This window comes from Neomonachus schauinslandi, chromosome 5 (assembly GCF_002201575.2).
Source record: "Neomonachus schauinslandi chromosome 5, ASM220157v2, whole genome shotgun sequence".
In the NCBI taxonomy this organism is placed as follows: Eukaryota; Metazoa; Chordata; class Mammalia; order Carnivora; family Phocidae; genus Neomonachus; species Neomonachus schauinslandi.
Genome location: NC_058407.1, coordinates 41896983 through 41921093, shown reverse-complemented (window position 1 = coordinate 41921093; position 24111 = coordinate 41896983). Strand labels below are relative to the sequence as shown.

At 43.9% G+C, this 24111-nt stretch overlaps 1 protein-coding gene across 1 annotated transcript; it reads right to left on the bottom strand.

The window, feature by feature from the left end:
- Positions 1-17706: 17706 nt before the first annotated feature.
- On the bottom strand, positions 17707-20138 carry PHLDA1 (pleckstrin homology like domain family A member 1). The gene is made up of 2 exons (XM_021678560.1): positions 18955-20138; positions 17707-18506 (listed from the first exon to the last, which is right to left on the bottom strand). Exon 1 carries the CDS (start codon positions 20136-20138, stop codon positions 18981-18983), a length of 1158 nt encoding a protein of 385 aa, XP_021534235.1. The 3' UTR covers positions 17707-18506; positions 18955-18980.
- Between the last annotated feature and the right edge of the window lie 3973 nt (positions 20139-24111).

The window sequence follows — 24111 nt, the reverse complement described above, 5'->3', positions numbered from 1 at the left end:
TCTTTGAAGCCCTTCTGCTGTGTTTACAGTTATGCCCTAATCATTAGCCAAAAGGGACTTGGGGAGTAGAGTGTTCTGGGAATACTTCCTGTCAGGTTTTTCCCAGCCTCTCTTTGGAATGCCTCTGCAATCCACTTTGTATCTCTGGGGGTGGTCCAATATGCCCAAAGGGATTCTGCCTTGTATTACTAAAAGGATTCCCAGCACTCAACCTCAAAAATAGCTCAGGGCCTAATAAGACCTCATTGAAATAGTCTCTGTTTTTGCCTAAAAACACAAGTCTGGCCTGGTCTCTACAAGTCTATCCATAAAGAATGATTTTGCTACTTTTTAAATTATATGTCACTGTAGGGTACTAATTTACATGCTTATTTTGGAAACTGTGAAACGGAATAGGCTACCAGGAGTCCTCTATCTGTGTGAGGAAGTCCTAAGGCTCCCAGAAAAAAGCAGCAAAGGGACTTTGGTCTTGACAGTAGACACCTGGTAGACTGGGATTAACACCCCTGAGCAAATGCTGCCTTGATTTCCTGGGACAGCAGTGGGGAGGTAAGAAAGATGAACTGATGATTGGGGACCACCCAGGAGGAAGGCAGCTAAGGGCAGGTCCTGTGTGGGGAACCTCCGCTGATGGACACTTTTCAGTATCACACACACTGGGGTCACAAATGACATATGGCCCAGGCCTGGGAGGCCTCGCAAAGTTCCTCAGTGGTGATGGTATAAATTGAAAGAGCCAAACTCAACTCCAAGATCTCAAAAGGCCCTGTGGTCACTGGAGGGACAAACCCAAGACAGCCGTGACAGAGGACATGGCAGCAGTCATGCTGATAATAGCTTTGACTGAACCGTCAGCACCAAGCACCAAGCAGAGTCATCTTGTCCCGACCTTCTAGGGAAAAGGGGAGGAGGCAAAGGTGAGCGGGTTGGGGTCCAACCAAATACCACTGTCAGCGTGCGTACATGCGTACGCAATGTATCTCCAAGATCGGGGGTCTGGGGACATTAGGATTTCTTAAGAAGACCATAATACTAATGGAGACTGGCTCAGCTCTTTTCCCCTTTGTCCCATGCGTGCTTACTCCCACCTGTGGGTTCCCACAAGGCTTCATTCTTTTCTCTGCCATCTGTGATCCTGATCCTCCACTGAACCCCATTTCCGTCTCCAGCTTCTTGCCTTAGCTGGTGATGTGCTATCATATACTTTGACTGCACGTGCTCACCACCAGGGAAACTGGAGCTGCTCCTTCCCTGGGATCCTAACCCTCTCAGGGCCATGCACTCCATGAGAGAAGCCTCCTTCTAGAAAGTACTGTGAGCACCCTCATGTTAAAAGGTCAGACGTGCAGTGAGAGCAGATCATGTGGAAAGGAGTGGGCAGGGGGAGGCACAGACTGTGAGCAGGAGTCAAAAGGGAAGGTCCCCATCCACAGAGTAGGCAGACTGCCCAGATGTCAAGTGCAGAGGCCTTGGAGGGATAAGGCTGCAGGCAGATCAAGGTGGGGGTGGAGTGGGGAGTACAGAAACGCAACTCTTGGAAAAAGCTCACTGCTGGGCAACATCATCACCTGCTGTAGAAGGAATCACGGATGGAATCAGATAAAAATGTGAGAGCCTCCTTACGCTTCCAGGCTACTCACCCTTAATTTTCTCTTTGTAAGGGCTAGAATTTGCATCTGCACTCAAAACCTTTCCCCTTTCTGCTTCCTAGCGAAGTCTGTCTTACTGTTTACATGTCTGCCCTCTCTGTAACTTCCACATTCCTTAGGAAACTAGTCATCCTAGGAAAATGTCTTCTACACATTCACACTTCCTCCCAGTGGGAGATAGAGGGTTCCCCCTTATGACAGGAGGTGCCTCTCACACCCGAAGAGCAAACCTGGATTCCACAGCTTCTCCTGAGCCTTTGTTCTGCAGATTGAGGGAGGCAGCTCTGCTCTGGGGCTCTGCAGAGACTCTAAAGGCAAATGAGACACAAGGAGCCAAATTTGATAAATTACCAAAAAATCAAATAAAATCAAGGGTTGGTGAGAACAAGGTGAAGGCAGCATAGTGAGTGGGCCAGGTCTTGAGCCCCCACCCCCTGTCTAGATTTTAGCTCCTTTGCACTTGTGTTCTGTGCAAGTGCCCACACCCCACAGGCAGCCACCCAGCCTTCCCATTCACTGTGATTTATGTGTCTTCCTTGGATAAGGCCAAGGGTTCAGTCTTGGCAAGGTGGGCGGGTCTCTGGGATGACAAGATGTTCCCATTAATTCCCCAGGAAGTCATCCTGTTGTTGCGGCTGGGAGACAAGACTTCCATTCCATTCCCTATAAAGGCATGTGTGTATTTTTTTTAAAATAAATGCTAAATGAAACTAGTCGTTATGTTTTTTCCCCTTGATCCATAACCGCATCATTCCGTAACTAAAATGATAACTTCAAAGCTCACAGACTGCTTAGCAGGGTGGTCTGGGAAGAGAATCTGCAGGCTGCATGATGGCCTCTGGCACCACACTCTTCTCTGGAAAATCATCCTGGCCTCACAGCTGCCCTCTGCCAAGGCCCTCTCTCACCAGGAAAAGATGAGTCCATCTGTGCTTGGGCTCCACCATTCCCGCTAAGTCTGAAGGGCTGGAAGTCAGCCTCCTGTTGTGGAAGGAACAGGGCCTCTGGAGTGTCCCAGATCTGTGTCATTGCCTTCTGATCTTGGGAACTTATTTAACTTCTGTAAGCTTCTATTTTCTTATCAGAAAAAGGGAGATAACACTACCTACCTAGTAGCACTGTTAAGATAAAGGACATGTCATAAAGCAAATGCTGGAACAAAATAGTAACTACTATAATTACATCTTTAGTGTTTCCTCAATCATTATTGTCTCTGGTTACATTATTGAAGGTAAACACTGCTCACTAGAGTGTTCAGGTAATAGAGGAGTCAGCTCAATACATTTTCTGCCTAAATCAAGTCTTTGAGAAGTACCCATTTTCATTTCAGCCAGCATGTAGAAAATAATTCTAGATCATGCTAGCATTTATTCCAGGTCTAGGGAATAATCGGGCACTTGGGTCACTAATGTCTTTCATCATTCTGATCAGCAGTTCTCATCGTACAGCTGGGTTTTCATTGGATAGGAGTTGAAGGAGGTTGAGTTGAAGGCATATTGGACTGTTGAAACAACAACAAAACAAAACCCTACCAAGTAAGCATGTCTTGTTGTAGATCCTTCTTTTTCCTAAAGAAAGAATGAGGGGAAAGTACAGAATAAAGACAGATGGTCTTGTAAGCTGATAGAGATTTCAATGTCTGTGGCTCCAGTGGATGGAAATAAAGAGGTCATGAGATGGGGATGCTCTTTAGCATACACCAGAGACAAGCTCTTCCTAGATGTTTTGCCTGAATAGACACAGGCTTCCCAGCAGGGGAAAGGTCTTTGGTGTTGTATCTAAACCTAACTAGATGAACAGAAGAGACCATATATTGACCTATGGGTATAAGCTAGAAATCCCTTCCTTTACTGTCTCTCCCAATGCAGATAGAGATGATATAAAATATCAATCTCTCTCTCTCTCTCTTAATTGGGTATAAAATAGATATAATGCATTAAGTACTAAAAAAGAACTGTTACGTTGGGTTAGTAACATATATTGATTGCATTTACTGATCATGTACTACTATGCAAAGCACTTTCGCAAATATTATGTATTTTAATCTTCACAATAGCTCTATGGAACAAGTTTCATTATTCCCATTTTACAGGTAAGGAAACTGAAATTCAAGTATGTGAGGTGACTCGTGCAAAGTCACACAGCTTAGGAGAGGCAGAGCTAGGAGTAGAACCCGGGTCCTCCGAATTTAAAGCTTCTACTCTTTTCAAAGAAAGGCAGTTGAGTTTACAAATAACTAATAATTGGGGTGCCTGGGTGGCTCAGTTGGTTAAGCGACTGCCTTCGGCTCAGGTCATGATCCTGGAGTCCTGGGATCGAGTTCCGCATCGGGCTCCCTGCTTGGCGGGGAGTCTGCTTCTCCCTCTGACCCTCCTCCCTCTCATGCTCTCTGTCTCTCATTCTCTCTCTCTCTCAAATAAATAAATAAAATCTTAAAAAAAAAAACAAATAACTAATAATTGTAAAATATTATCATTGAAAGGGAGCAATCGAAGACATATCTTTAGGCAAAGTCATTTGCTTAGGATCACACAGCTCATTAGCAGCAAAGCCAACTCTAGACTCCAAGAGTCTTTGCACTACTGTACTGACCCTTGAAGGAACTCCTTAAAGAATAAGCTCTCAACATATAATAAACACTAAGTGTGCACCTCTTGTCGAGCATGAATGAAAATCATTCATTTCTTTTCCTGTTTCCCTGATTAGGATCTTGTCATGGAACCTTCAAATGTGGGTGGACGTGAGGTCTCTAAAAGGGCTGGCTGTCGTAAAATACCCAAGCAGCACTGATGGAGAGCCACCTTCAGTGCCCTGGATTCCTCTGAAACCTTAGATCTGTCTTATATCTCTCCTATGTCAATAGGACTCTGACACAAAGGCATGAAAGTGACCTCATCTTTCTGTTTTAAAAATCTTTCTAGTTAAATTGTTCAAATGTAAAAAAGAACCAATTTAGGGACACCTGGATGGCTCAGTCGGTTAAGCATCTGCCTTCGGCTCAGGTCATGATCCCAGGGTCCTGGAATCAAGTCCCGCATCAGGCTCCCTGCTCAGCGGGAGTCTGCATCTCCCTCTACCTCTGCTCCCCCTGCTTGTGCTCTGTCTCTGTCTCTCTCTCTCTCTCTTTCTGACAAATAAGTAAATAAAAATCTTAAAAAAAAAAAAGAACCAATTGAACATCATTACAACACTATCATATTTGAAAGGAACATGTAAGACCTTAGGAAGAATTGTGACAATACGTAAAAGACTGTACGTTGATGTTTTTAAGCATCCCCCCATGCTTGTGAGAGGTCTGCCTTGTATTTTCACCCCAATATATGGGCATGGCTTGTATAGGGGTTAAACACAAAGGCAATAGAGTTAGATGCTTGAATGACAATCCCGGTCCCACTGTTTGCTGGCAAGTGTCTTCAATTCCCAATCCTCAATTTCTCAACTACTAACTGGAGGGTGATAAGAACCATGGCTGAGATTGCTAGTTCTCTTCCCCAATATCATTCTTGCCCCCTTCTTTGCTGACAGAACCCTGATTTTAGTGGGGATGGCAACATGCCTTGCTGAAGGGATACATTTCTGGCCTTCCTTGCAACTTTGGATGGAAAATAAGATGTAAGTGAAAGTCATCCTATGGGGATACCAAAATTTCTCTAAAAAAGAAATACTTATCTGGAAAATGTTCCTTTTGATCTGCTCCCAATTTCTCTTTATTCTTGTCCAGGACTCAGATAATGTGTCTGGAACTTCAGCAAACATCTTGGATCGTGAGGATATAAGCCCGGTACCAAGTGGGCGGTGGAAGAGAAAGATAAAAGGAGGTGGTTCCATGATGACCAAGAAGTCACTGTACCAGCCCTAAACGGCCCACCTCCAGATTTCTTTTATATAAAGGAGAAGAAAATCTCTATCTTAATATGCTTATTTGGAGCTACTTGTTAAATACCATCAAATCTAATGCCGATTGAAGTACCTACATCAAAGATCTCTCTATACTAAGCAAATAAGATAATTCCTATAAAACATGTAGTGTAGGGCCTGGCACTTAGTAATTACCCAATAAATGTTAGTTGCTGTTGCTACTATTACTAATACTCTTTTAACTATGATTAGTACTAGACCACCAATAGTATTATGTCTTATCTTCCAAAGGGTTTCAGATGCCAATTTCTTGAGAGCAAACCTTGTAGTATAGCTCTATTTGTATCGCCTGTAGGCCTGCCCCTACGCCCTGCACGTAAATTTTCTTAAAGCCATCTCCTACTTACAGAAAAAATAAGTTTAAGCTTATTTTTTAGCTACATTGGCTGAGTAGAATCAGGCTTATCAATCATTGCTAACAACACTGGAGAAACAGTACCAATTTTTATATAGGTGCCTGTATTCCCTAATTCTTGTTTTAAAACAAGTGTCTTATTTATATGTGAATTAGCAACCAGTTTTGTTAAGGTGTGCTGTTACCATTATCTTTATTTACCAAAAAAAAAAAAAAAAAAGTGCAAAAAAATCACGGCAAGTCTGCCCGCCAGACCCCAAAAAGTTCTGCCCACATCCAACAGTCTCATTGTTACTATTGTTGCTCTTCCTTGTTGAGCACTTACTATGAACTTGGCACTGGGTGAAGCACTTTCTGAACCTTGTCTGAATCAACAGCTGGTATCAGTGAGAGAGACGGGACTGCCTTCACCCCTTCCTGCAGTCTAGTCTAAGGTCAGCTTTTCACACTCAAGCCTAATTACAGAAACTGTTTCTTAAAAGATTTGAGCCTATAGAAAACTCACAGAAGTTCCCCTTTATTCTGCATTTACTTCCCTTTTCTTCTCATTTAGAGGAGAGTTTTCAAAAGAGAGAAGAAATCTTAATTCTTCATTTCTCTTTTCCTCCAAATTAATCTCTATTTTTTTAAAAAATGATGTTCAGGGAGCTTGAGTGGCTCAGTCGGTTAAGCGTCTGCCTTCGGCTCACGTCATGATCCCAGGGTCCTGGGATCCAGCCGAGCCGCGCATCGGGCTCCCTGCTCCGCGGGAAGCCTGCTTCTCCCTCTCGCACTCCCCCTGCTTGGGCTCCCTCTCTCTCTCTCTCTCAAAACTAAATAAATAAGACTTTTTAAAAAAAGTGTTAAAAAAATGATGTTCATAATCCCTTGTTAGAAACAAATCAAACCCTTAAAGGTCCATAGGAACTTTACATCCTGAGAAAAAGGGAAATATTCTTTGGTACTTGAGGAAAGTATGAATTGAGGAAGTCTTTCAAAAAATATGTTCGTTGGGGTGCCTGGGTGGCTCAGTTGGTTAAGCGACTGCTTTCGGCTCAGGTCATGATCCTGGAGTCCCTGGATCGAGTCCCGCATCGGGCTCCCTGCTCGGCAGGGAGCCTGCTTCTCCCTCTGACCCTCCCCCCTCTCATGTGCTCTCTCTCTCTCATTCTCTCTGTCTCAAATAAATAAATAAAATCTTTAAAAAAAAAAAATATGTTCGTTGGCCCTCCCTTGTCTTGCAAGAGCTCTTCACTCCCCAGGCCTGCCTGCATCCACCCTTAACAACTCACATACCCTTCTGTTTCACACCCGACTCTTTCCATACTTCTAATTCCCACACATTCTTTGTCTCTTGTCCCTGCTCCGCATGTTAATCCCAGTGCAATAACTTTGAAGTAAGAATATTGATTTTCTATGTCAGGTTAAATGCATACAAATAAGAGGATCCCCTGATTATGACACCAACACCATCATGAATTTGTTTAGGGGCCCTGAGGGCCAGCTAATCCTACAAAAACTGCTCTGTGGACCTATGTTACACAGTCGCTCGGTTCAACTGGATCTTGTTTTTTAAAGCCACATTGAAATCAAAGTGTTTTCCCAGGCTCTTGAAGTGCCCGGGTCAAGAATGCTGACAATCTGCCATCAGAGAGAGGCTGTCAGCGTCCTTGTTATCAAGCCCGTCCAGTCATCACTGCAGAAGGACAAGCAGGCAGCCCGCTGCCTTGTGACAAGCACTGTGACTCCGGGAGGGAGCCAAGTGCTATGAATGAAGCCCCGGAAAAGGTCATTTTATGTAAGAGGAAATAATGGCGTCACCCAGGGCGCATACATAATTTTGAATCAAAAACCTGTTCACTGGATGCTGGAGCACACGTACTCGTTCAAGATCCCTCTTCTTCTTTCTCCCCTCTCCTCTCATGAAATCTCCAAGTTGTCCAGTTTGGGCATTTAATGTCCTAGGTAGGTCATAAACTGTTATCTATGATTGACTTTGCGGCCATGTGGGTTACATTCACCTAGTTTCCTAAAAGGGCAGCAACAAGTTTCACCATCCCACCTACTAGGATTTCATGGATGCCCATGGATCCACCTCCTTCCACAAACTTTTTTCAGGGAGTATTTCTCCTGACACCTACACAGAGAGGCTAGAAAAGCCAGTCAGCTTCCTCCTCAAGTAACTGTATAAACATTCAAATCACTTCAAAATTCTCAACTTCGGAGATAATTTCAAGACCTCAAGGGTGACTAGTAACACTGGAAACATTCTGTGAATATTTTGGAAGTCATATGATAAAACAAATTCCCAAATCTTTTTAACCCAATTTCTAAATAAATGATTTTCAATAAATTAAATATATATGTATATATCCCAACCACCATATTATAAAATATGTCCTTTGCAAAATATGTATCTGCTTTCTTTTGTGAATTTTCCTTTTCTTAACGTTTCTGTTAACCCCCACACACAGATTATATTTGAAAGGTCTAAGACACAACTCACTTTTTAAACTTGTGGAATTGGAATTTAATTAAAATAAATGGTTTATTTTCAATATCTATAAACTCCTTAAGATGGTTTATATAATTTAAATGAGAATGTATACTTATGGGGGGGAAAGCTGTGATGTCTGAATTCTTCAAGTGGTTATCCACAAGAACAACCACATCTTGAGGTAAATTATCTTCCATACCTCACAAAATGGTGGTACAGTGGGAAAAGCATTAATTAAGAATCAGGAAAGCTGGGGGTGCCTGGGTGGCTCAGTCGTTAAGCATCTGCCTTCAGCTCAGGTCATGATCCCAGGGTCTTGGGATCGAGCCCTGCGTCAGGCTCTCTGCTCAGCGGGGAGCCTGCTTCTCCCTCTCCCACTCCGCCTGCTTGTGTTCCCTCTCTCACTGTCTGTCTCTGTCAAATAAATAAATAAAATTTTTAAAAGAAAAAAAAAAAGAATCAGGAAAGCTGGATTCAGGTTCTAATCTGGTCATCGACTTTAACTGGCTGTGTGACCATGGGCAGGTCATTGCCCTCTCCCCGCCCACTCCCCCGCCTGCTTCATTTTCTTCCTCCACGAAAAGGGGAAGGATGAAGGAGACTTTGTCTAAACTCCTAAAATTCCATTTTCAGCTTTGGTCTCTAACTCATGATTTATGCAAGAAGAAAAGAGGTATTATTGACTACCATTTTATAGAAGGCAAATACAAAGAAGGGTCCACTAGCTGTTGAGAAAGTCATGCAGCTCAGGTCTTCCAGTAGCTCCCTGGCACTTTTTATAGGCATCAGGACTTAATTAGAACTTCTGGCAATAATTACAATTACTGAATAGTGAGCCTGTGCATTGTGGAAGGATCAGATTCACTCTCACACCTGCAAACACAACTCATAGGAGTGTTGTGTTTTTATCTACCTTAAGAGTCTCCTTTGTTGGGTGCCTGGGTGGCTCAGTTGATTAAGCGACTGCCTTCGGCTCAGGTCATGATCCTGGAGTCCCGGGATCGAGTTCCGCATCGGGCTCCCTGCTCGGCGGGGAGTCTGCTTCTCCCTCTGACCCTCCTCCCTCTCATGCTCTCTGTCTCTCATTCTCTCTCAAATAAATAAATAAAATCTTTAAAAAAAAAGAGTCTCCTTTGTTGTCAGGGACTAAGGATAAAGTTATTGAATTATTCTCCCACTGAGATCTAGCCATTCCCTCCTTTGGTGGTGTTGAAACAAAACAACAGGAAATTGCAAAGGGCCCTGGCACCACCACAGACCACAGGAGTTTAGGCAAGGTGGGGCTGACCCTCAAAGCAGGATGCTTAACGTTCTGAGGGAGCCAGCTCTGCCCAGTGTTGTTTCAAACCCTTCAGATGTCACGTTCTGCAACAAAAAACTGACCAACCCACCTTCATTAGCCATGAAAGTTACTAGCAGGAAAAGTGAACACACACACACACACACACACACACACACACACACACGTACATGTACTGGGAGTTACTTAGAAGGATCGTTAAAGTGTGTGTTTACAAACTGCAGCCAAGTTTTGTAGAAATGGGCATTTCTTCAACAGCAAAAAACCAGAAAGGGAATATGCCTAAAATTATTACAAGTTTGGCTTCTTTGACTGTGATGAGTCACAAAGCCGCTCTGCACTTTTGAGGTGATGAGTCAGCCCTGACGGGGTTAGCTGCACTACTTGGTAGAATTTGCTCCAGCAGAGTTCAAAATAATTGCAAAATAACTGACCTGTGTGAACTATCAGCATCGGGAGAGAGCCAGCGGAGGACAATGACATAATTAAAACGTTGAGACTCCTCAAGAGTCATTTCCTGTTTCTTTCTGCACAACAGTCGAATACTCATTCATCAGGATGTCTGGTCTTACAGGACGGCAGTTTGTGTTTGCTCACTCCATTATAAATGACTCTGGCAGGGTTTGAGAGTAGGCAACGTAACCACATGGACGATTTTTTCAAGTCTTCGTTTCCGGAGTCTAACAAAACATCAGATGCTTCAGGTGAATGCCCGGGCAGGGAAGTAGCCCACATCTACCCTACCTCAGAGCAGTCAATTGTGACCTATCAGGTAACAAACTGGACAGCTCTGTCCTCAGGTGCTAACAATCTCTTCAAATTAAAAGCAGATGCCAAACAACCCTCAGACCAAGGAGACCTGCCCACAGCCGCATTCCACCCACATCATTGTCTAAATCTCCAAAGTCCTCTGGCCCCCACCTGCGCCATCTTTGATAACCAGACTCACTCTGTAGGCAATCAAGGCTGGGGCTCTAGAACTCTCACACGGTGATATTTACTTGCCTTTCTGGATGGTGAGAGTTTCCAACAAGGTCTTTGAAAAAGAAGCAAAGCAAGTAAGAACGCCTTGTTCGGTAGCTTCATATGGCCAGTGAGCTCATGCCTCAGCTTTTCCTCTGCTGGTAATTCTGGACAGTTGTAATATTATGTTCACATGATTCTTTCCACCCTAATATAAATATAAATTTAGCTTAAATTCTATTTTTAAAAAAGACCAGAATTACTTGATGTTATTTTTTTAGTTACAATAACCTTCTACTTCTTAAATCCAGATTATTTGGATTAGAATACACATATGTGTATTATATACACATATGATATCTATAGGTATAATAGATATATAGATATAACATCTAATCCCTCTTAAAATAGTAGCCGGATAGTAACAATGTTTTCATTCCCATAGTGCTTTGTTGTGAGTGTAAAGTAGTTAAGTGGTCGATCTGGGACTTGAACTCATGGAGATTTCACTGCCACTTCATAGTGTGTCCATAATACCGCCTCAAGAGCCGGGCTACTATTCCCACTTACAAATGAGGAGACTAAGGCTCAGAGAGATGAAATGAGCTGCCTAATGTCACAAGACTAAGCACAGTCAGAACTAGAATCCAAGTCCCTGCTCTTCTCAATATGAGGAACACATGAATATGTTTATTGAAGCAGCATTGACAATACCATAGAAACAGAAACTCACTGGATGACAATAGGAAAATCAATGAAATAATAAATGAAAACAATGGGATATGATGTTGCCATAGGACTTTAAATAATAATAATTAGGATGATAGCTACCATGTGTTGAATGGATACTTTGTGACAGGAACCGTGACAGCCCTTTAGTAAACTTCCTACTGTTGGTTTCACAACTCCATGAGACAGGTACCAGTATTGTCTGCATTTTACACATGAAAACTGAAGTTAAACTACCTCACTTTCCCCAGGGAACTCAGCTAACAAGAACAAGAGTATCTGGCTCTGGGGCGCCTGGGTGGCTCAGTTGGTTAAGCGACTGCCTTCGGCTCACGTCATGATCCTGGAGTCCCTGGATCAAGTCCCGCATCGGGCTCCCTGCTCGGCAGGGAGTCTGCTTCTCCCTCTGACCCTCCCCCGTCTCGTGTTCTCGCTCTCATTCTCTCTCTCTCTCTCAAATAAATAAATAAAATCTTAAAAAAAAAAAAAAGAGTATCTGGCTCTGAAGCATGGTTTCTCAACTTTGGCACTATTGGCATTTTGGACTAAATAATTCTTCGTTGTGAAGATCGGTCTGTCCTGAGCATTGTAGGATATTGATCCCTGACCCCTATCACCAGTTGTGAAAACCAAAAGTGTCTCCAAACATTGTCAAATGTCTCCGGGGGAACAAAATTGCTCCAGGTTTAGAGCGTCTACTCTAAAGCATAGGCTTAACCATTATACTATATACTGTGTCCAATATCGCCAACCTTCCTACAGAAACATAGTGGTAGAAATAAATACTTATAAATATTGTATGTGTGTACATACAGATGTATAAATATGTATATTCATACATTCTTTCTATTCACAGACACAGTCATAGGATTCCTTGAGAAATAGGTTCTGAGACTCTCAGATTTGATTGCAGGAGGTTTGGGTGGGAAGAGGGGAGGAGGGTCAGGGTTCCTGAGAAACTTACCTGTGAGGGAACGAGGGAAACAGGATGGGTCAGAGGGGGAACTGAACTGCAGTGCAAATTCACTGTTGAGACAGGCCTCAACAATTCTGTGGGGAGCTCTGGATGTCCCTTACACCTGTCCTGATGGATACAACAGCACCTGGTCTTTCTCCACTCTCCACAGACCAATCACCAGACGTGGGATATCCCCAAGGAGTGCATCCTAGAGCAAGGTGGCTCTCCCTGAGACAAGGCTGAGGACAATTCCAGGGAAAGGACTGAGAGCACAACAGCCACCAACATTCATTCCCATACCTGGAGACCAAATGTCCTCTCTGCCCTGAAGTGGCAATCTGGGTGATTGCCTCTACAGATACATATAAGAGTATTTTTATTGTTTAATTGTAACTCGCTTAAAATATATAAGCATGTGGACCACAACTGGAAAGTAATAAGCAAATGAAAACAGGAGCACTATGAATAATGATTATTTTTCTTTTTCAAAGTTAAATACAAGGATGTTGCCATCATACCGGTCTTACCCTTTAAAAGAAGTGCTGAGATCTCAAAAAATACAATTCATAGCTTTAAAAACGTCATATATTATACATTCATATGGCTATAATGATTCCCAAGCCAGTTTAGCTGCTGTATGCAGGGAGCTTCTAAGCACCTTGATGTGTGCTAACTTACTAAATATTCTCAATAACCCTAAGGTAGGAACTTCTGTTAACAATTTAACAGAGAAGGAAATTGGGTTTTCTAAAAGGTTAAGACATGCAAGATCTACCTATCTGGTAAGTGATAGAACCCAGGCTTGAACCTACGCACTAGGACTCTGAAGTCCTTCCAACCCGGCTTTACCCACTTTTCACACGGTACCCCTGACATCCCCTTGCAACGGCAGTAACTTGTCTTCTCGTTTTTCATTTCTTCTTTAAAAAACAAAGAAACGGCAGAGTAATAAAGCTATCACTGTAAGACTATGCCAAAGGACAAAAAAAAATTGCCTTCAAATTCCCCATTTGAAAGTCTTTTGAGATATAATGTCTTTTAGATGCCAGTGGAGATTGTAAGAGTAAAGTTATATTATTTTCCTTTAAAGAATCAAGTCTCTCTTCTGCTCTCAACACAAAACAGGAAGCTTTACAAATAACCTGTTTGAAGAATGATTCTCTCAGAGTCGAGGCTTTATGCTCTCAAGAGACTGAGAACTAATCTGTCAGGAACTCAGAGGGAACTGCCTTCAAGCTAATCACTAGGGACCATTTCTCATCCTCTGGGGTGCTATGGAAAATTCAACTCAAATTCATTAGCAGTCTGAAAGCTAATTATTTCACCAAAAGATCTTAGTGAATTTCTATATTAAAAATTCCCAGCTGGGACACCTGGGTGGCTCAGTTGGTTAAGCACCCGACTCTTGATTTTGCCTCAGGTTGTGATCTTAAGGTTGTGAGATCGAACCCCGCGTGGGGCTCCACGCTCAGCTCAGTGTCTCCTTGAGATTTTCTCTCTCCCTCTGCCCCACCCCCGCAAACACCCCCTCCAAAATAAATAAATAAATAAATAAATAAATAAATAAATAAATAAGCCTTAAAAAAAAATTCCCAACCTCAAAAATGGTCCTTTTCTTCCCAGAATGGCCAATGGCCTTTATAACACCCAAGCCCTTTAGAACCTTTCTCCCACTGGAACGCATATTGTACATGCCACGTGAACAAGGCCTCCAAAAGGGGCACAGGTTGGTCATCACAATGGATACTTTATTTGAAATGGAATGCATTTTGAAAATATGAAAAATAAATCACATCTCTCCAAAATCATTTGAGACATATTTACACAAATTATGACCACACTATTAAGTTCACAAATGTGACATTCTCTAAAGCATTTGGTACCTGGTGATGCTTGGTTTTCAGAAGCTGACATTTGCATATTCTAAAACTAAGCAGAAGACTGACGGTGGAATGTAATGGACAATAGTTTTATCTTTCTTCTCAGAATAAATACAGTGATCCAGAAGGACCACCTATTATTAAACCTTCCCCAATGCCTAACTGATCACCCACAGGTCACTTTAGAGCAGGTTGCCGTAGGTCTCACCAGCTTTTATGCAGATGCTTCCAAAGTCCTTCAGCTGCCTTCACTGGACAATTGTGCCCTGCCAGGAAAACCCTGCTGGATTCTATCCTCCATTTGGCAAATGTCCAGGCAACAAAGTCACAGACCCCTTTGTCATCCAATCTTCTGTAAATCTAGATTGGCTGTTCAACACTGCAGATCAAAAAGTCACCCTTCGAATTGTGTCAAGAATTTAGAAAACAGATCTTTAAAACCCATTCAACAGAATTCCACAATTAATATATCTTAGGTTGCTTTAGGTAAACATGTATATTTCTCTTGAAAGAATGGCTGATATACTCAATATCAAGCTCTATAACCCAAGTTTAAATTTCAGGCTGTGGCTGAGGGCAGTTTATTGGTAAAGCAAAAGCAAATTAGCTTGACATTTGCAAAAGAGAAGAAGGAATACTCCCAGGCCCATTTTCACCTACAAAGCTCTGAGCTCCATGGGATTGTTCCCGTCTCACTCAAGTCTCAAAACCTCTCCTCAGCCTGCCGCTGCCCAGGACACTGCAAATGACTGGAGCCCAACGAAAACCGAGTCGCTTTCCCTGGGGACAGAAAACAAGCAATGTGCTTGAACTCACACACTGGCAACAAACTCGTGTAGTGTCAGATTTAAAGTGAGGGGCCTTTAAGAGAAACCGAGTGTTGGTGTATGAGAGCAGGAAAGAGTCAAAGCAAGCATTCCTCGTGGTGTTCACATGGGAAGGGAGCTCCTTTAAGCAATGAGTTGCTTTTTGGTTTTTGTTTTAACCTCCATCGGAAAAAACACGTTAAGTGAAATTATAAAGTCGGGTTGATTTCTACATGATGAGAGAATCCGTTTCCTCTATGACGGAAACGCTCACTTTGAAAGGGCCCTTTATAGCCATTTACTCTCTGACCTCAGCACTCCCTGTAGGGCACACGCAGATCCATGTGCATTTCTGCTAAGAAAGTCTGTCTAAGGAGCTTCGTCATGAGGCTTAGCCTGCCCCGTGGTACTTGTTCTCAGGAACGACATGAAAGCCAGTGAAGGAAGCACTGTGTGAGGCAAGAGAAAGCACCTCCTGGATACTGGGAGCTACATATTTTTTCTTCTTTCATTCATTTGTCCCAACAAATAGTGATTGAGCTCACTGTGTCCAAGGCTTGGTGTCAACACAAGTTCAAGGACAAAAGCTGTTTCCAGATGGGGACATTCCTTTTCATGCCTTCTTCCATTCCTTTTCCAACTCTTTACATTGTGTTTATTTAAGGGGTGCATTTTCTATTGGACCTGTCCTTTCCTTTTTCCTTTTCTTGGACTGAAAGAATCATTTTTACCTTTTTCCATGATTTGTCAGGCCTCAAAATACCTTAGGTGGTTTGTATCATTTTCTTACAGAATATGGTAGAATTTGGGCATTGACACATTAAATGATTTGCATTTATATTTTGCTGAGTTTGCAAAAAGTAAGCATGCTTTTTGTTGTTGCTGTCCTGAAAAAATGATTCAGCCATAATCATTTCAAAGTGTCAAACAACAAAAAACATCCTATTTCTCTCCTTTCTAGTTTCTGAGGTTTCACAGGTAAATGCTAAGAGGGGTTCAGACTAGAGAGCCACTAAGAGGGTCAACTCAATGTAAATATCACAGCAGACCAAGAAATAAGGGCTGTGGAAAGACAAGACAAGGTAACCATGATTCTGGTGGCCCCAATAACAACCACAGCCATGGGGGGGGGTGGGGGCAGGAAAAAAATTTCCAGCAGCCAGGAGGGAGCCTGGGCAAATTTTTTTGAACACTACCTAGCCTATATGTCAGCTAACAACATACAAATATCTTTTAAAAGCCCACATGAATCTTCATTTTAAAAATATTTGGTATGGGCGCCTGGGTGGCTCAGTCGTTAAGTATCTGCCTTCGGCTCAGGTCATGATCCCAGGGTCCTGGGATCGAGCCCCACATCGGGCTCCCTGCCTGGCGGGAAGCCTGCTTCTCCCTCTCCCACTCCCCCTGCTTGTGTTCCCTCTCTCGCAGTCTCTCTCTCTGTCAAATAAATAAACAAAATCTTAAAAAAAAAAATTTGGTATGGATTTTACTTTTATAGCACAAAAACTTGAAAGAAAAAAGTATGGTTTAATCAGAGAAGATCATGTTATGATCTGCATTTTTAAAACAACAATACAATGAGACATTATCTAAAAAGCACAGCAGTAGTCTCAGAGAGGCCAAACCATACTTCAGAACTCTTCAGCTTTGCTGTCGGAACTGCCCATCATATATACATATATGTGTGTGTGTATATATATGCTTCTGCCCTTTGCAGCATATTTTCATAGCTGTGTCTTAGCCACTGGAAGTGGGAGTCCCTTAAGTTTTTCTTGCCATTTGCCTGAGTTTTCGTTTTTCCCCACAACTTTGCGGATTAGGGTTGTGATCTCAAAATTTCGTCATTTAAATATTGCACTAAGAAGTAATTAGATCTAAATTCCTTTCTAGGTGGAAGGAGAATAAAGACATCTCTAGCATGAAATTCTATTTTTGTTTCTGTACTACCTAACTTAGCAATAGCCTAATACTGACCATTCCCATTTGGATGCTGGAAAAATACTATCAAGACTTTGTGGGAAAGAGAATGGAAAACAGAGATCGTCAGTAAAGCCATGCAGATAGGAAGTGATTTTCAGCCCCAAGAGGATTTGTTATCAACTATGGCTCTTTTTAAGCTTAAGTAGCATCTGCCTTGTGGATTTTGACCATCCTTTTGATTTGACACAGAAGACGGTTTGTTCCACCTTTAAAAAGCACATGCTCCCCCCTCCACCCCACCCCTCAGACTCCTGAACAAGTAGATGCTAAAACAAGACTGGGTTGTTTTCTCACTGAAAATCCAGTGTTTATCCAGTCCTTCCCTTTTCAATTTCTGAGTTTAGTTAACCTAACTGGAAAACATAGAACCCTCAAATTTCTCACAGAGCAATAAAAAGCAAAACAGTTGGTTTCTGTCATCAACATTATTTTCAGTACAAATACAAAAAAGCTATGACTCCTAGTCCTTCAAAATATTTACAAACTGTATTTTAAACTATGAGATTCTAGAGTATATTTCTAGAATACAGTAAAAGGGTCAGAAAATGTGGTTCAAGTAGAGTGTGCAAAGCTGGAGAAGGGTAATCTCTAGTGTGGATAAGAGCACAAATGTTCTCTCAAACAAACTGAATGGTTCTCTTTTCCCCCCACTGTGTTTTTTGAAACGCCTAGTGCATTCATACTCAGAAATCATAGAAATCTCCTTATTAGTCCCTTCAAACGGATGTTATAAGCAAGGCTCTTCCTGCATTACACCAGCCCTACCATATATTCATGGTATGTTCATCCTGCCATCAGTTGGGTTATGTATTAAATATTTGGAATTAGACATCATTACTACAAATTTCCTTTTAGAAAAGCAATTAGATTTTCATAGTTATACAACTCTGAACATTTAGCTTTTTAAACTTCTACAGAAAATATATGTCTAAGAAAAAAAAATCTCAAAAAAAAGAAGTAATATCACAGAGTTTAATTTCAACCACCTGGCATAACAATGAAAGTGTCAGACCTTCTGAAAATGCCCTAGGAATAATGAATGAATTCTTAATGTTTTCCCCTCCACCGCCCTTCTACTTTTTTTTTTTCTTTTCCAAGATTAGAATTTACTAGGGAATAGGTTTTTGAAAATAAAGTTTCTTTTTTGGAAAATGGCCTACATTCAGAAATGTCTTAAAACAAGCATTTTTAAAAAAAACTAATAAATAATCATAAATCAAAATACATTAAAATAAAATTACAGTACATCATTGCTCCTAGAAGGTCCACCATACTGGAAGATCCTTTCAAAGGTTCATAAATAAAGCCTTCTGGACTGAAACCGTTTCCCGCATTGTGATGAAGAGTATGCAGAAAACTAAGAGGAATCTCAAGTTATCAATAGGGTGATGTCCAAACTACTTGATCTGGTGCGGGGCGGGGAGACTTTTGCTTTCGATTCAAGTGAAGACAACAGAAAGGTGCTCGTCCCACTTCCTCAAGTCCTCAAAACCTGGAAAGAAATGACAGGCAATTAAGTCATTGGCTCAGAATCCTCCAAAACCCAGCTCTCTTCAGGCCAGTCCGGCGGACAAAGCGCGCTCAGAAAGACACCGGGGTCGCTCCTTCGAGTGTCCACACTCGAGCGGCGCTGGTGACACGAACAGAGCCAGCGGCGTCGCTGGGCGGCGCACCACCGGACCCGCGCGGGCCAGGGTGGGCGGGAGGCGGTCCGCGAGGCTGCCCAGCCTAACCCGAGCTCCTTCATCCTCCCCTCTCTGCCCGGCCTCTCCTACCTCCGGCTTGCTTCCCTTCTTTCTACATCTCCAGAAACTTGGAGTAACTTCTCATTTTCCCCTCCAGGCACCACACCCGTGAATTAGGCTTCCTACTCCTCCCAACAGCCCGCGAGACCTCCTCCTCGGAAAGGCCCTTGGTAGCCCGAGTTGCCGGGACCTTACCTTGTCTGGCCCGGGTGCTGCCCCCTTCAGGCCGAGTTGGAGGTGCTGCGGAGAAGCCTGTGGCCGTGCGGCTGCGAGAGCGGCTGCTGGTGCGAGTGCGGTAGTTGGTGTGGGTGTGGGTGCGGGTGCGGGTGCGCGTGCGGGTGCGGATACGGGTGGAGCTGCTGAGGCTGGGGCTGGGGCTTGGCATGGGGCTGCGGCTGAGACTGTGACTGGGGCTGGGGCTGAGGCTGAGGCTGAGCCTGGGGTTGAGGCTGGGGTTGGGGTTGAAGCTGCGGCTGCGGGGGCTGCTGCTGGACCAGGTGCTGCTGCTTCTGCCGTGTGGACTTGACCGCCAGGATAGCCTGACGATTCTTGTACTGCACCATCTGCAGCGTGATCTCGGCGTTCCAGCCCTGGTCCTGCGGGCACCGAAAGTCGATCTCCTTGCCCTCGGCCATCACCACAGTGAAGTACATATACTTGCCCTTGCGCTCCACGCAGTCCACGGTCTTCATGTTGGAAAAGTGTAATTCCTTGAGCTTGACCGGCGGCTCGAGGCTGGCCACGGCCGGCCCTCCCGGTTGGGACGGTTCGGCCGGCCCCTGCCCAGGCTGTTGCTGCTGCTGGTGTTGCAGCTGCTTGGGCGGGATAAGCAGCAGCCCCTCCTCAGTGAGGATGCAGCACTTTTTCTTCCAGAGCTGCAGCAACCCGTCGCTGCGCTTCTCCAACACACCCTCCTTCAGCGCTTTGCAGCCACTGCTCTCCAACATCCTCCCGGCATAGGGAGGGGCGCCGCTCGGCTCGGTCTCTCCACTTCCAGCCGCCCGGGCCGGGGGCAGCAGCAGCAGCCGCGCGCCGTCCTCGCCCCAGCGGCTCCCGCGGCCGCCCGCCCGAAGCGCGCAGAGGAGGCTAACACGCAGGAAGCAGAGCGGCGGCGGTGGAGGCGGCGGCTCGGGGTCCGGGCAAGCGGGCAGCCGCGTCCTGATGCGCCACAAGGTCCCGGAGCTGCGAGCCTCCGGGCCTCTGCCGTCCTCTTGCGAGCGCTCACTGAAGGCCACTGGCCGGGCCCCCTCGCGGCGCTTTTGAATGGGCCATCCCCCCCACCCCCGAGTGACACCCAGCGGAAAAGGCGGCTCCTGGCGCCCGCACCGCGGGGGAAAGCCCAGCTCGGAAAGGCGCTCTGCCGCCGGCGCACGCCTCATTAACTTGGGGCCTTTCCAAAGCCCGCCGCGTCCACGCCCCCCGCATCCCTCGCTCCGCCTCTCGCCGCCCACTCGCTTCCGTGCTCCTTCCCCGCGCGGGCTGCAAGGGACCCGAGCCCCGGAAACTCCTCTCCTCCGCCTGGGGCGACAGCCGAGGGCACCCCAGCTGCCCGGCGACAAATGCCGACGCTCAGAGGGCGCCGAGAGGCCATCCTACTGCTATGGTTATCCCCGGCCGGCGGGCTCTCTACCAGTCTCATTGAGGACGGGGGCTGCGAGGGTGGGTACCGCTACCAGGCAGTGCCTGGAATGCCAAACTGTCTCGTTGTCCTCGGGAAGCAGCCCCGGGGATTCGCGATGTGCTCCGAGACCCTATGTAAACATCTGAGGGCACAAAGGCCGAGAGGACACAGTGTCTACACTCATGTATGCTTCCAGTCATTAGCTCTTCTTGGAGCAGAGAGGGCGATTGTTAAATCAAGGCAAGAGCGCTACCGTCTGTCCCGTTTGGAAGCGCCAGTAGAGAAGGGTGACCCACTTCAGAGGACGTCTCACCTTCCCTTTCTCGACCCCGGAGCTCTGGCACTAGCCTATCTTCACCCGGGACACAAGCTCTCTAGATTCCTTCTTGACCCATCCGCACAGCCTACAACATCTCACAACAGTAACTCAACTGCAGTTACAGATCCCGGGAATGTCCAGCGAGAGACCTCACACTTTAAGGCACAGCTTAGCCCTCCAAACAGCCGAATGGCCTCCGCGGGTCTCTCTTTGGAAACGCCTAACGGGCCAGATCGGTTATGTAATCTCATTCATCTATGACCTGGGGAAGGTAATGCTGTACTCGCCCCTAGCTCCCTCCTACTACTCTCGCATCTTAAAAAATTCTGTAGATATTCTGGGAAACAAGGCAGAATCAAGAGCACAAACCGAAACCAAACCTGTTGGTGGGGAAATTCATCCATTAGAGAGCCCTGTGTACCGACCCTGAGAATACGAAGAAACACACGAAGAAGAAATAAACCAGAGTTGGCCGAAGGAAGAGGAAAGACTGCTTCTTGTGCCCAAGAAAGGAGGACTTCGCTCATCTGCTAGTTTACTTTGGCTGAAACAAAGAATTCAACAAGCAAAGAAATGAGCGAGGAGCTTGGGGAGCAAGAGTCAAATCCTTTGTGTCATGCTGAAAAATTCGAACTGAACTCCAAGGTAATTGAAAACACAGAACTTTTAAACACAGGAGGGTCCTGAATCTTTTAAGAAACAATGTCTTAGCAAATGGGACAATTCCAGCACAGTCCTGAATCTGACTGAACTGCACTTGGTAGGCTCTGAGAGCCTTCAAATTGTTAATGGATTAGCAGTTTTTTTTATGGAGAAAGGCAATTATTAAAATCACATAAAAATTTCTAGTAAGATTGTTTTAAAAAAAATGAACAATTCTATATACCAGTGACAAACCCTGCACCTAACATCTCAGTTCTTTCGCGGTCTTCGTGGGACAAGTGAGCATTCCAGAGAATTTCTACATGACCAGCTGTTCATCTTTTAACAGAATGCCATTCTTCAGCTTATGTGGAAAGGACAGTGTGCAACTCACTCTGAGGGCACGTGTAGTTGAGAAAGATATTTCATGCGGAAAAATGATACAATACAAACTTGACTGGGTAAAAAACTAAGATGTAATCTTGAAGTGCAAGCCATTTTCTTAAGAGAAAATATGTTCAGTGTTATCTAACCTTCTGCAGTTAATCAAGATGCAGCAGATGCATTCTAAATTAATTCAAAATGTTTTCAGAAACCAGCACAATTTTCAAATTTCAAAAACCAGCACTTATTTTACAACTAGATACTTTCCCACCCGATTTCCACCTGGATATTTCACAATGATTTAATGACTTTGTGAGCAGCTCAGAAGTCAGTCTACAATATGCCTTCCCTGACCACAGTGCATCCATTATTGGAGATCTCAGGTGTGTAGGAATCTTGTAGTTCAGTGACAACTTTGCTCTTTCAACAGTCACATCCAATTCACAAAAATGGCCATGTTAGCCATGTTTTAAAAAGACAATGAAAAAAATTCACAAAAAAAATAACTGTTCTGCCCAAAATACCACACACCTTTAGCTGTAGATATAATGAAACCCTACAAAATGTCACAAGTTACTAAAGTTTCAAAAACAAACTAATGAAATCACTGCTTTGGTACACCAGTTTGAAAAGGCGGATTCGAATTGCATATTACAGCTGTCTGCATCACATTGTGTATCAGCAGCATCTGACAGTTGATTAGCTTCCCCTCTTGGAAACAGGTCTTCACTTGGCTTCAAGGACATAGCTCTTAATTTTCCTTCTACCTCCCCAATCACTCTCAGTATCCTCTACAGGTTCCTCCTCTTCCCCCCATCTTTTAGTATTAGAATGCCCCAGAGAGCTGTCCTCAGTTCTCCTCTTGTTGGTCTCATCCAGTCTCATTTTTAGGAAAATGCCAGACTCCCCAATTTACATCCAACTTCTTGTTGACGAAGAATAAAACAAAGGCTACCACATTTAAGAAATAATATTAACATGTCAGGCAAGAGAACACATACTGGTGAAGATATTCATGGAGTAGTTCACTAGAGGGAAGAGTCTAAGGGGATTTTAGGCTGTGGAACATAGGGTTCCTAGAGCTTTTGCTAATAAAAAATTGAAAAATAGCATTCTGGATAGGATGGAGTCCCTGGATGGAACTGGTTCAATAAGGATCTGGAGTTTAAAGCCATGTTTTTTATGTTTTGGTTTTTTAAATAGTTTTTTAGTTTTAACAGCCTTCAGTTTTGTTATGTTCAGGCCAGGGTTACTGAAGGTTGAACATTTTTTTACTCTTCTCTACAGTACTATTTGGATATCTAATAAAGAACTCAAATATTATGTGCTCCCAAACATCTCTTCACCCTGATCTACTTTACCTGCAACCCCTTCTCAGTTGATGGCAATTTCACCTGTATAGTTACTCAGGCCAAGAACCTTGGAGCAGTATTGCTCTTAAAACAAGAGGCCCTTATCCAGAGCCTTGAGCTTTAGGTTAAAATGACATGCCTATTTAGAGTTCATACTCATTCCAGACCAACTCTAGGTACTCAGGATTCCAAATATCCTGCCTAAATGTGTTCAACTGTTCAAGGAATGCATTACATCAGTGTGTGCACTAGTGTATGGGGGGGGGTGGACAGATTTTGAACATGCAAGCTATGATATCCATATAGATGGGCAGGAGGTCCCCTTGCCATACAATTCAGAGACAGGGATAGGAAGAGAAGGACAGGCTGAGGATCAGCTCTCCTCGTAAGTAATGATCTGGCACTGGACTTTAAAGCTGGCTTTTCAGGAGCCTATGAAGATGTCATTTGTCAAGACAGGTGCACCGAACGTATTTCCATTTAACAAAGCTTTAAAATATTTAACCATTTGTGTCTCCATTGCGTTCTTACCCCAGGACTGCAAATACTTAGAAGCATACCTGCCCTGTAGTATATCCTTTACTCCTTTCTCTTGATATCCAATCCACAAATTGAGCCAGGAAATTCCATCAATTAAGACTTCAAACTATATATTCTTTCTCCAATTCTTTCATTACCATCCTGATCCAAATCACATGAATTACTGCAATGGACTCCTTCCTAACTTGCCTAATTCTACCCTTGTCTTACAATCTATTTTCAATACAGCAGTCAGGGTCATCCCACTTTCTCCAAGTCTGCTCAAAAGTCATCTCAATGAGGCCTATCCTAATCACTCTAAAATTGCAACCACCCCATTCCCTTTAATTTTCCCCATAGTATTATCTCCTAGCAGCTACTGAATAATTTATTATGCCTGTAATTTCAGTTCATCTTCAAGAGGGAGGGCAAGGACCATTATTTTGATGTGTCCCAATCACTTTGTACAATTCTTGGCACATAGGAGTAACTCAATATATGTAGAAACTTAAACT

What these genes read in the sequence shown, in the direction of transcription:
- PHLDA1 (XM_021678560.1), bottom strand. Translation starts at nt 20,138, where the DNA reads ATGAGGCGTGCGCCGGCGGCAGAGCGCCTTTCCGAGCTGGGCTTTCCC.